At 44.6% G+C, this 12097-nt stretch overlaps 1 protein-coding gene across 1 annotated transcript in view; it reads right to left on the bottom strand.

The window, feature by feature from the left end:
- Positions 1-12097, bottom strand: part of galntl6 (polypeptide N-acetylgalactosaminyltransferase like 6) — a 1388519-nt gene that overhangs the window by 222531 nt on the left and 1153891 nt on the right. The window contains exon 7 of the mRNA XM_068028772.1: positions 7554-7737. Within this exon, the coding sequence (XP_067884873.1) occupies positions 7554-7737 (184 nt within the window). The remainder of the gene's footprint in view (positions 1-7553; positions 7738-12097) is intronic.

Below are 12097 nucleotides of genomic sequence, written 5' to 3'. Positions count from 1 at the left end.
TGGAGGTGAAGGTGGAAGAGACAAGGGAGTGGGGTTAAAGGAGAAGATAATCCAGTAACTACCCTTGCTCTCCAGAATGATCCTGGAACAGAAAGGGGTCATGGCGGAAAAGATGAGGCCCCATAGTTTTCTACCCACTTCTGGTGCTGGATGGCTAAACCAGATGTGCATCAGATATCAGAAATGTTGGAGTTGATGGAATGACAATACCGAGAGGAACAACACAGATGGGATAAAAGGAAGGTTTTGCTAAGGACAAGGGCATCAAAGGTGAAGATGAGGGCATGGTTGAGCAAATTGACAGCTGCAGAATTATTGGCTAGGCAGTTGGGAGTTAAAAAGTGCCATTGTAAGTGTAAGTGTCTTGAGGGAGAGTTTTTTTCCAAGTGTGGAAGGAAGTGAGGTTGGAAGCAAGTAGGGGTATTGGGTGTGAAGAAATAGTCGGAGATGACCTAGTACCACGAGAATTTGCAGGGGATGGTAAGATCGGGTTGAAATGGTTTTGAGAGTTTATCTAGTGGAGAGAATTAGGTAGGACAGGAGGGAAATTAATTCCAAGTAGAGCAGACAATGGAAGGTAAAATGGAGATTGAAATCACCGACAATGAGGAATCACTTGGAGGCTGAGGGAGGATATCTTGGTGTTAAACTAGAGCTGGGGTTGCAAGGGCAGTAGGCAATGAGAATTATAAAGGAAAGGTGAAAGGGATGGAACAGGTTAAGTTTTTGAAGGAGGTGAAGGTTCTAGAGGTTAAGGGATGGTCATTTGGGACTGAGATGAGGAGAAATTTTAACACTCAGAGGGTTGTGAATCTTTGGAATTCTCTTCCCCAGAGGGCTGTGGATGCTCAGATGATTAGTATATTCAAGACTGAGAGCGATACATTTTGGACACTAAGGGCTATGGGGATAGGGCAGGAAAGTGGAGTTGATGTAGAAGATCAGCCATGATCTTATTGAATGGCAGAGCAGACTCGAGCGGCAGAATGGCCTACTCCTTCTCCTATTTGTTGTGTTGGGGAGGGGGGGGGGGGGGGGGTGGGGAGAGCCTGAAGTGCAACATGGTAATAAGGGCCACAAGGGTTTAGGTGGGGCAGGCGGTGGACCACATAGGCCAGCAGTGGCGTTTCAGTAATGGTCCATTCTCGGTTAAAGCCAGGATGTCAATGCACTCATTCACAGTAAGATTGTGGATGGTAGGAATATTGTTTCACAACTTGCCACAGTGAGATTTAAATTCACTTCTCAATGTCCCAAGAGAACATTTGAATGGAACAGGGGGGCCATTTGGTTATTTAAAAAATAAAAGATATTTTCTCCAATATATCTTGTGGACTCACCGTACAGTTCAACAATAGATGGAACAGGCCACAGTGGGAGAAACGTTGGCCCAGTTCCCATCATCTTATCTTATTATTCAGTTCGTTATGAAATATAATCATTCAAATTAGAATGCAGATTTGCTTTCATTGTGTTTCCAAGCACATCACTGAGCATGCTGTACACAAGCAATGTGATGTGCCTTGAAATCTCCTTTACCATGGCAACAAGGTCCCTTTAAAGGCAAGAAAGTAGCATATAACCTGCAACTCAACAACACAGCTCCACATCAACTTTTGGATGAAATGTTAAACCGAGGCCATCTCTGCTCTCTCAGGTAAAAGATGTCACGGCACTAATTTGAAAAAGAGCAGGGGAGTGATCCCCAGAGTCCTGGCCAATATTTACCCCTCAAACAACATCACAAAAACTGATTATCTGGTCATGATCACATTTGGCTGCAAATTGACTGCTGTGTTCCTACATGACAACACTGACTACACTTCAAAATTGTTTCATTGGCTGTAAAGCGCTTTGGGATGTCCTGAGGTTGTGAAAGGCGCTATATAAATGCAAGTTTTTCTTTCTTTCTGGTCCTGCATTTATTTTTATTTGGTTTTTTGAGTTCATAGAATGATGCAGCACATAAGGAGGCCATTTGGTCCATCGGGCCTGTGCGTGCTCTTGGAAAGAGCTATCCAATTAGTCCCACTCCTCCCCTTCTCTTTCCCCATCATAATCCTGTAAATCTTTCTTTTTCAAGAATTTATCCAATTCTCTTTTGAAAGTTACTACTCAATGTGCTTCCACCATCCTTTTAGGCAGTCTATTCCAGATCACAGCAACTCACTGAGTACCTGCATGTTTGACAGGCCCAGAAGTTCCAAACCATTGAGAAATCAACACAGATGGGATGAATTAGAGCTGGCAGCTTCTCCAGATCGGCAGAAACCCTTGGAGAAATGGTGGAAATTGCCACCAAGTATCCTTTCCTCCAGGGTTTTCGCAGAGCTCCCACTGATGTTACAGAAGGCGATTGGGAGAATCCACCCACGGAGGTTCCAGCCCAGAGTTTCCATTTGCATGGCACGGAAGTGCAGACTCTGCCTGCAGGTGCTCACTCCACCCACCTAACCTCAAGAGATTGTGGAAACGTGCTACTGAACTGCCAGAACTCAAATGGGCAACTTGTCAGCAATCAGCGCTTTTGGGTTTCTCACTTCCCCTTCAGCTGTTGGGGCTCCTGTCACCAGGAGCCCTGTAGGATGAGTTCCAGCCCCTGTTGACAAGGCCCAATCCATCAGCTGCCATCAAAGAGACACACTGGTTGCCAATTACCAACAGCTCCCTGGATTACTACAAGCTAGTGTCGTTCAGATATAAGATTCTCAAGTCTCTATAGAAGATCGACTTCCAATGCCAGGTGAGGCATCTTAGAGTCTACATGGATGGTCACCAGTTGGCCATCACCACATCAGTATATGAATGACACTGGTGGATATACTGATTGACAAATGTTTCATTATTACTGGACCCGAAGAAGTGAAGCTGTAATGCTATATTTTGCTCTGAATTCAAAGTTAATTCTCTGCAAACTCCAGAATCCAACTAGGGTTAAGTGTCATTTAATCAACTCTGACGAAAGGTGGCGCTGCAGGCCCAGCATTGCTGCTCAGAGCCGGTTCTGAGATGTCAAAATTCCTCGTGTATCCCTTTTATTTCTAGACCATTTGCTTGCCAACTTTTCAGTCTTTCCATCGTATCCAATACAGTAGTTTATACTCATTAGAATATACACAGGAGTATTATACCTTGCATAATAATCACATTAAACACCCTCTCTTCCGAGCAAGAATTCAGACAAACACCTGTATCATAACTTGCACCACGTTCCATACACCCACCATCCCTGTACTCGATGACCTACATTGGCTCCCAGTCTGGAAATGTTTCGATTTTAAAATTCTCATCCTTGTGTTCAAATCTCTTTACGACCTTGCCCTCCCTATCTCGTCCAGCCCCATAACGCTCCAAGATCTCTGCGTTCCTCCAATTCTGGCCCCTTGAGCTCCCTTGATTTCCTTTGCCCTACTATTGCTGGTCATGCCTTCAGCTGCCGAGGCCCTAAGCTCTGGAATTTCCTCCCTAAATCTTCCCATCTACTTCTCTCTCCCCCTTAAAGAAGCTCTTTAAAACCTACCTCCTTGACCACACTTTGGGTCAGCCCTTTTGCTATCTCCTTTCGTGGTTTGGTGTCAGATTTTCTTTGATAATCGCTCCTGTGAAATGCCTTGGGACATTTTACTACCTTAAAGATGCTATATAAAAGCAAGTTGTTGTTGTTTTTGAGGAAAGAGATACACATCAATGGTAAAACCCCAGTAAGGAAGCTCAGAAGCGGTCGGAGGAGAAGAGAGGGGAAGGGTGGGAATAAAGCAGATTACATACAAGTCTGTTTGGTTCTGTTGGCAGGATTCATGCTTCTGGTCAAGCACAATACCAGAACTTGTGTAAAATATAGACTGGTATCCAGGGGCAGCACAGGGTCGCCAACCCTCCAGGACTGTCCTGGAGTTTTCAGGAATTGTCAAATAATCTCCTGGACACTGCTGTGAGCAAAAACCCGGGAGAAAAATAATCGGGACATTAAAATAAAATGGACTGCTTTTATTCATTTGCTTTGAACAGGTTTATTTCTGTTCTGAAGAAATGTGGAGAAAGTTGGAGGTAAGAGGTTATGCGATGAAAGCTCCATTGATACATCGACCAGAGTTGGTATCCATGGTGCACACTCCTTGCGTGGTAGTGCCGCACGTGTGAATTCAGGACCTGGGTACCCATTGGCTGGAATTTTAGCTTGACACAGCACTTGTTTGGTCAATCAAGAGAGTAGAATGCGGAGCTCCACCTGGTGGCATCATAGCTGTAACCATGGCAACCTTTGACATTTAAGGTAACGGCAAAATCCAAAGTGCTATTGTACCAAAATCAACTCATCTATAAAGGGTTAAAATCCTCGTGCTAACCGTCAATCATCTCACTGCATAGTCAAGCAGAGTCTCTGGAGGAGGTCTCCATAACATTGTTTCCTTTCCTGGACTGGCCACCATTGCTGTCCCATCGCGCAATGCTCCTTTAAATTGGCCAGTGTGAGAAATATTAAAATAGAAGGAATATTGACGTGATATAATTGGATTTCACTTCTGTTCTGCTGACAACTATGGCCTGTCAGTCACAACACTGTGCAGCTTAACAAGAATCAAAGGCAATATGCAATTATGTAACCCAGTCACTGAGCAGCAGTAGCACACTCAGATATGTTTCTCCCATGACGTCCAGCCTGGGACATGTTGGACACTCGCTTCAACCATGGTTGCTACGGGAAGGGCTACATTCCATCACCATGGGGAATCTGTCAACTGGCAGTCGGCACTATGAGCTGTGCTAGCGTGTTGACTGACCACACTCCCATTGGACACTGCAGTGACTCGCTTGCTATCCCACCCAAAACTAGCTCTGGAAAGACATTTTAATTTCTCTTTGGTAGAAATAGGAATATTAGCAATTGCTGCCTGAGGGGAAATACATAGTTGAGCTTTCAGCATTACTGACTTTCAAAAGAGCTTGATTCCTGCCTGTTGACAGCTAACGTGTGGTAGCAATTCACCAACATCTGGCACAAGACTAAGTGAAGCAAGGTTTTGGCAACTTCTGTGTATTGACTAGTATCCACATATCAAAGTTATTCCGAAAGTATTGGAATGAACTAGCCTCTATACAATAAACAGGATCTTTAGTTGTTTTTTGGGTTAGCCCATTCTTACTGCAGGTTTGTTTTATTCCCTCCTTCCTCCAACCTATGGGTTATTAGCGAGGAGGGTGAGGTAGAGGAGGACAGAGAGGAAGGGGCAGGGGAGGAGGGTGAGAGGAGGGAGGACATAGAGGGAAGAGGAGGAAGAAGGGTGATGGAGCCAAGAGAAGGAGGTAAGGGGAGGGAAGGAGAGTCAGGGAGATGAGGGCAGGGAGGGGAGGCTGAAGGGTGATAGAGTCAAGATAAGGGAGGAAATGGTAAGGGAAGAGGGTGATGGAACTGAGGGTAGGGAGGGAAGGGGAGCAGGATTAATAAAAGGGGAGGACAGGTGAAGGGGAATGGAGATGTGTCGGGGAACAAATGGAACAGGAAGTAAATGGAGGAAATGGAGAAGAGAGGAATAGAGTACTGTGTACAGTATTGGTCTCCTTATTTAAGGAAGGATGTAAATGCATTGGAAGCAATTCAGAGAACGTTTATGAGACTAATACCTGGAATTCGGGGGTTGTCTTATGAGGAAAGGTTGGACAGGCTAGGCTTGTATCACTCGAGTTCAGAAGAGTAAGAGGTGACTTGATCAAAACATGTAAGATTCTGAGGGGTCTTGACAGGGTGGATGTGGAAAGGATGTTTCCCCTTGTGGGAGAATCTAGAACTAGTTGGTGTCATCCATTTAAGACAGAGATGAGGAGAATTTTTTTCTCTCAGAGGGTCGTGAGTCTTTGGAATTCTTTTCCTCAAAAGGCAGTGGAAGCAAAGTCTTTGAATAGTTTTCAGGCAGAGGTAGACAGATTCTCGATAAACAAGGAGGTGAAAGATTATTAGGGGTAGGCAGGAATGTAGAGTTGAGGTTACAATCAGATCAGCCATGATCTTATTGAATGACGGAGCAGGCCCGATGGGCTGAGTGGTCTACTCCTGTTCCTGATTCGTATGTTTGTATGTTGGAGCAGTGGGGAGGGGTGATAGTTCTGAAAAAGAATATTAGTGGTGGGGGAGGGCTGATACTCCAAGTAGTAGTACTGACAGAGTGCATCACCGTTGGAGGTTCCATCTTCTAGAGGAGACATTAACCTGAGGTCCAATATACCCTCTCAGTTGGACATAATGTCGAAGAAGAGTTCCCCCCCGATGTCCTGGCCAACATTTTTCTCTCAACCAACATCACTAAACAGGTTATCTTTATCCTGATTGTATGTGTGGGAACTTGCTGTGTGCAAATTGGCTGCCGCATTTCCTACATTACAAAAGTGACTACACTTCAAAGGCACTTTATTGGCTGCAAAGCGCTTTGGGATGTCCTGAGATTGTGAAAGATGCTATATAAATACAAGTTCCTTCTTTTTCACGTTAAGGAGCTGGTGGATGTTCTGATAAGGGCAGGGTTGGAATTGGCTTTGTTGATGCCTTCCACAGTTGAACATCTTGATGCCACTCACTAGGTTCAGCCTGAAGGGTGGTTGATTAGATGGGGTATGCTGAGACTGTACTGTACACAGTAAGAGTAAGATACCACTGATGAGGGCCTTCATAGAGAGACTAGAGAAGCTGGGGTTGTTCTTGTTACAACAGTGAAGGTTACAAGGAGATTTGATTGAAGTGCCTACAATTATGAAGGGTTTTGATTGCGATAATAAGGAGCAACTGTTTCCACTGACTGAAGGAAAGGTAACCAGAGAATTCAGATCTAAGATAATAGACAAAAAGCCAGAGGTGAGATAAGGAAAATTATGTTTACATAGCGAGTTGTTATGATCTGGAATGCACTGCCTGAAAGGACAGTGGAAGCAGATTCAATAACAATATTCAAAAAGGAATTGGATATTTAGTTGAAAAGGAAAATTTGCAGGGTTATGGGGAAAGAGGAGGGGGAATGAGCAGCGGATGCAGGGAACACCATTGCCTGCAAGTTCCCCTCCAAGCTACACACCATCCTGACTTGGAACTATATCACTGTTCCTTCACTGTCATTGGGTCAAAATGCTGGAACTCCCTCTCTAACAACACTGTGAGTGCACCTGCACCACATGGACTGCAGCGGTTCAAGAAGGCGACTCACCACTATCTGCTCAAGGGCAATTCGGGATGGGCAATAAATGCTGGCCTTGCCAGCGATGCCCACATCCCATGAAAGAATAAAACAAAACTATTTGAATAGAACTTTCAAGAAACTGGCACACGTATGATGGGCTGAATGGTCTCCTTCTGAACACTATAAGTTTCTATCATTCTAAGATCATTTGGGGGAAAAAGGAGAGAAAAGTACTCAAAAGAGAAAAAGGGGGATTGAAATAATGTGATGGGGTTTGAGGAGACACACTTGGAGCTCTCCCACTGCATTAACTAAAATTCACCGTCCTCAGAATGCTGCTGCCTTACTTGATCTCTGATCTCTGCGACTTCTTCTGCTTGTGCTACTTACTCAAACGGATCACTGGGATCAGCCCTCTGGAGTTCAGGTGGGATGGGGATGCGCTTGTAGTACATCTCCCAGTCGAAGGCTCCCCTCATGGCATCTCCAGCCTGCATCTCGTAGCCAAAGTGATTGTGGTCAATGACATCGATCATCGGGCACACAATGGTCCTGTGGTTCTGTGCAATCTGGTCTGAAAGATGAAAAGGGATGTCAGAAAGAAAAGTATGGTTAACCAGGGCCATCCGTCATAACCGGACTGACGCACTCCACTGTATCCCAGAGGACTGTATGACATTTTCTGCCTTCAGCTCCCCACAATTGTTCAATCCAAACTGTCTGCCATGTGAAATTGGACATCATGCGGCTGGCCAGTGATTAGAAACTATTGGATTTCTTTTGAAGGTGGTCTTCTCCAGCAAGGCTAAAGAAACCTCAGCCATCTACACCTCTGTCACTCAGGCTGGCTAAACTGTTCCAAATCTGCCAAACAAACCCACTGATTCCTTATAAAACATCACAGTCACACAATGTTGCAACATCCTTTTTTTAATCCTTTCAAAGGTTGCGGGCATCACTGCCAAGGCCAGCATTTGTTGCCCACCCCTAATTGCCCTTGAACTGAGTGGCTTGCTTGGCCATTTCAGAGGACAGTTCAGAGTCAACAGTATTGCTGTGGGGCTGGAGTCACATGTCGGCCAGATCAGCAGATTTCCTTCTCTAAAGGGAATTAGTGAGCTAGGTGGGTTTTTGTGACAATCAATGATAGCATCATAGCACCATTACTGGGAATAACTTTCAATTCCGGATTTTTATTAACTAATTGAAATTAAACTCTATCAGCTGTTATAGGGAGATTTGCTAGTTTGCAGATGTAGTGGTAATTCAGGTTCTAGTTAGTGGGTGATAAGGAAATTTGGTACAAGTTAGTAGATGATGTTGCAATTTAAGTGATATGAATGGTGTTTAGATTCAAGTGCGAGTTAGTGGGTGATGTGGTTATCAGGCGCTAGTGAATACATGGTATTGTGACTCAGCTGCTAGTTAATGGATGAAGTGTCAACTCGGGCACTCGCTTTTGGATGATGTAACAATTCGGGAGCGAGTAGATGTTGTGGAGATTTGAGCAGTGGTAATCAAGTCCAGGAAAGTTATTTGAATTAGTCACCATAATACCTTTCTGAACTGTAAAGTAATTCTGCCTATTTACACCATTTCCATTTGATTTTCTCTTTGCTGTTGCTCTTCCAGGTTCCCTGGGCTGAGAGCACAGTGAAGAGAACTACTCCTGGAGAAAGTTGATCCCTGGTTCTGTCCTGTTTTGTCTAATCTCACCAGACTAGCAGGGCAGGTGCTACTGTTGGCCCAAGTGTTCCAGAGATGGTGGGACAAGTAACCTCCTAAACAGCCAGGGCACCCATTCTCCACAGCTGTCCCATTGACTCATACGTGGTGTCTAGACTACTAACCCAGTGACATTATCACAACACCACCATTGCACTGCTATGGCATACTGTGACTCTTTCTGTGGGTAGGTTGAACCAAGGACCACAATGAGAACCATTAAGCAGTTTAAGCAAAGATTAACAGGCAGCTCCATCTCAACATCAACACCATAGAGGAGAGTCAAAAATACTTGAATGATGGAATGTGTTCAATGGGCTTCATGGCCTACTCTGGTTCCTATATTCAGTCAGTTCTGACAATGTACGTCAATGATAGCACTCTTACTTCTGTATCGAGAGGTTGTGGGTTCAATCCCACTCCAGAGACTTGAATATGTGAATCTAGGCAAAGCAAACCAGTGCAACACAGAGGGAGGGCTTGCTTTTAGATGAGATTATCGACTCTTTTAGGTGGATGTGAAAGATCTCATGGCATTAACAGATTGTCTGATTGTTTACTTCATTGCTATTTATGGGAGCTTGGTCTGTGCAAATTGGATCTTGCTTTTCCTACATAACAACAGTGACTACACTTCAAAAAATTCTTAATTGGCCGTAAAACGCCTTGAGACATCCTGAGGTTGTGAAAGGGGCTGCAGAAATGGTAGTGCTTTTTTCTATCTTTATATCCCTGCAGCCACCCTTTTAACCCAGGACGGAAGGAAGCTAGGCAAAGACAGATAGAAAGAAATATAGAAAGGAAAGAAGGGAGAGAGGGCAAGAGAAAAAGAAACAAAAAAAACTTTATTTCGGAAAACATCACAGTCACACAACGGTGCAATATCCTCAGTACATCTCAAAGTGCTTTCCAGTCAATGAAGTACTTTTGAAATAAAAACAAGAAATGCTGGAACCACTCAGCAGGTCTGGCAGCATCTGTGGAAAGAGAAGCAGAGTTAATGTTTCGGGTCAGTGACCCTTCTTTGGAACTAGCAAATATTAGAAATGTCAAAGGTTATAAGCAAGTGAGGCAGGGGTGGGGCAAGAGATAGCAAAGGAGAAGGTGTAGATTGGACAAGGCCACATAGCTGACCATTAGGGCATTTAAGTGGTCATTGGATAGACATATGGATGTAAATGGAATAGTGTAGGTCAGATGATCGGCGCAACATCGAGGGCCGAAGGGCCTGTACTGCGCTGTAATATTCTAATTCTAATTCTAAAAATTCTAATTCTAAAAGGTCATGGAGCAAAGGCAAACAATATGTTAATGGTGTGTTGTAAGACAAAGCATTAGTACAGATAGGGTGTTAACGGACTGAAGGTTGAACAGCAGCAAGTACAAACATGAAAAAAAACAGTGGGTAAGCAAACTGAACAAACTAAGATGAAATGAAATAAACATAAAAAAAAATTCCAAGGATACGTCCAACCAGAGTTGACAACCCTGGCCATGGGTGAGATAGATGATGGCGTATTGGATGAGTACAGGTGAGGCAGAGTCACCAGTTGCATGAAGGTTTGGTACAGGTCCCACAATGGAGCTTGGACCTGCTGCAGTGGTGGGATTCAGGGGTCAAAGGGCCTGCTCATAAAGAGATTGGCATCTGAGCAGGATTATTGTTGTGAATCTTGTCTCCATCAGCAAATCACATTGCTGGGCTTTGGGAGCAGGCTACAGAAGGGTGATCGCCATCCTGATTGTGCAACCATCGAGAACAGGTTGGGTGCATTGCAGTCTCTGTTCCAACTGACTTGCTTGTCTGAAGCCATTAGACAGAGAGAGACAGAGAAATAATGAAGAATAAACTGTACATCAAGGTTGATATTCAGGGATCTTGTGGCCAGGCCAGTTCACAATGCAATTCAGCATCACTGCCGCAGCTGTTTGTTACTTTCTATTATCCAAGGATGGCTATAATGGCTGTAATTTTACAGTCTGTCTTTGCTTCTGTTCACTTATCCATTTACTGCTTAATAAATCTGATTTTAACTCAGGTCACAGTCTATTGAAGTGTTTATTTAACTGCCTTGAGGAAGATTACGTGGGGACATGTGATATAATCAGTAAACTAGAATGCAGTGATGAGGGATTGCTGTTCATTCCTACAGCTTGCTACACATTCCATAGATATCAGTAAGGACAAACTGTGGGAACACAGGAAAATGAGTAGTCCATTCAGCCCCCTCGAGCCTGTTCCACAAAAGATGTGAGCCATAGTGTTGGGTTTTCATGACATCCTTGCTTTTACTGATACCTCCCAGATCTCTGCTCCAGCAATTCTGGCCTCTTGCACATCCCTGATTTTAACAACTCCATCATGAGCCGCTGAGACCTGAAGATCTGGAATTCCATCCCTAAACATCTCCAGATCTCTGCCTTTCTTTCCTCCTTTAAGATGCTGCTTATAACCTCTTTGACCAAATTTTTGGTCGTCTGTCATAATATTCCCCTGTGTGGCTTAGTGTCCAATTTTATTTGATTTCTTTTGGGCCTCCTTATCTCGAGAGACAATGGATACGCGCCTGGAGGTGGTCAGTGGTTTGTGAAGCAGCGCCTGGAGTGGCTATAAAGGCCAATTCTGGAGTGACAGGCTCTTCCACAGGTGCTGCAGAGAAATTTGTTTGTTGGGGCTGTTGCACAGTTGGCTCTCCCCTTGCGCCTCTGACTTTTTTCCTGCCAACTACTAAGTCTCTTCGACTCGCCACAATTTAGCCCTGTCTTTATGGCTGCCCGCCAGCTCTGGCGAATGCTGGCAACTGACTCCCACGACTTGTGATCAATGTCACACGATTTCATGTCGCGTTTGCAGACGTCTTTATAACGGAGACATGGACGGCCGGTGGGTCTGATACCAGTGGCGAGCTCGCTGTACAATGTGTCTTTGGGGATCCTGCCATCTTCCATGCGGCTCACATGGCCAAGCCATCTCAAGCGCCGCTGACTCAGTAGTGTGTATAAGCTGGGGATGTTGGCCGCTTCAAGGACTTCTGTGTTGGAGATATAGTCCTGCCACTTGATGCCAAGTATTCTCCGAAGGCAGCGAAGATGGAATGAATTGAGACGTCGCTCTTGGCTGGCATACGTTGTCCAGGCCTCGCTGCCGTAGAGCAAGGTACTGAGGACACAGGCCTGATACACTCGGACTTTTGTGTTCCGTGTCAGTG

Source organism: Heterodontus francisci, chromosome 4 (genome assembly GCF_036365525.1).
Source record: "Heterodontus francisci isolate sHetFra1 chromosome 4, sHetFra1.hap1, whole genome shotgun sequence".
Lineage (NCBI taxonomy): Eukaryota > Metazoa > Chordata > Chondrichthyes > Heterodontiformes > Heterodontidae > Heterodontus > Heterodontus francisci.
The sequence above is the reverse complement of the archived record's forward strand: the minus strand, read 5'-3'. Positions and strand labels throughout refer to the sequence as shown.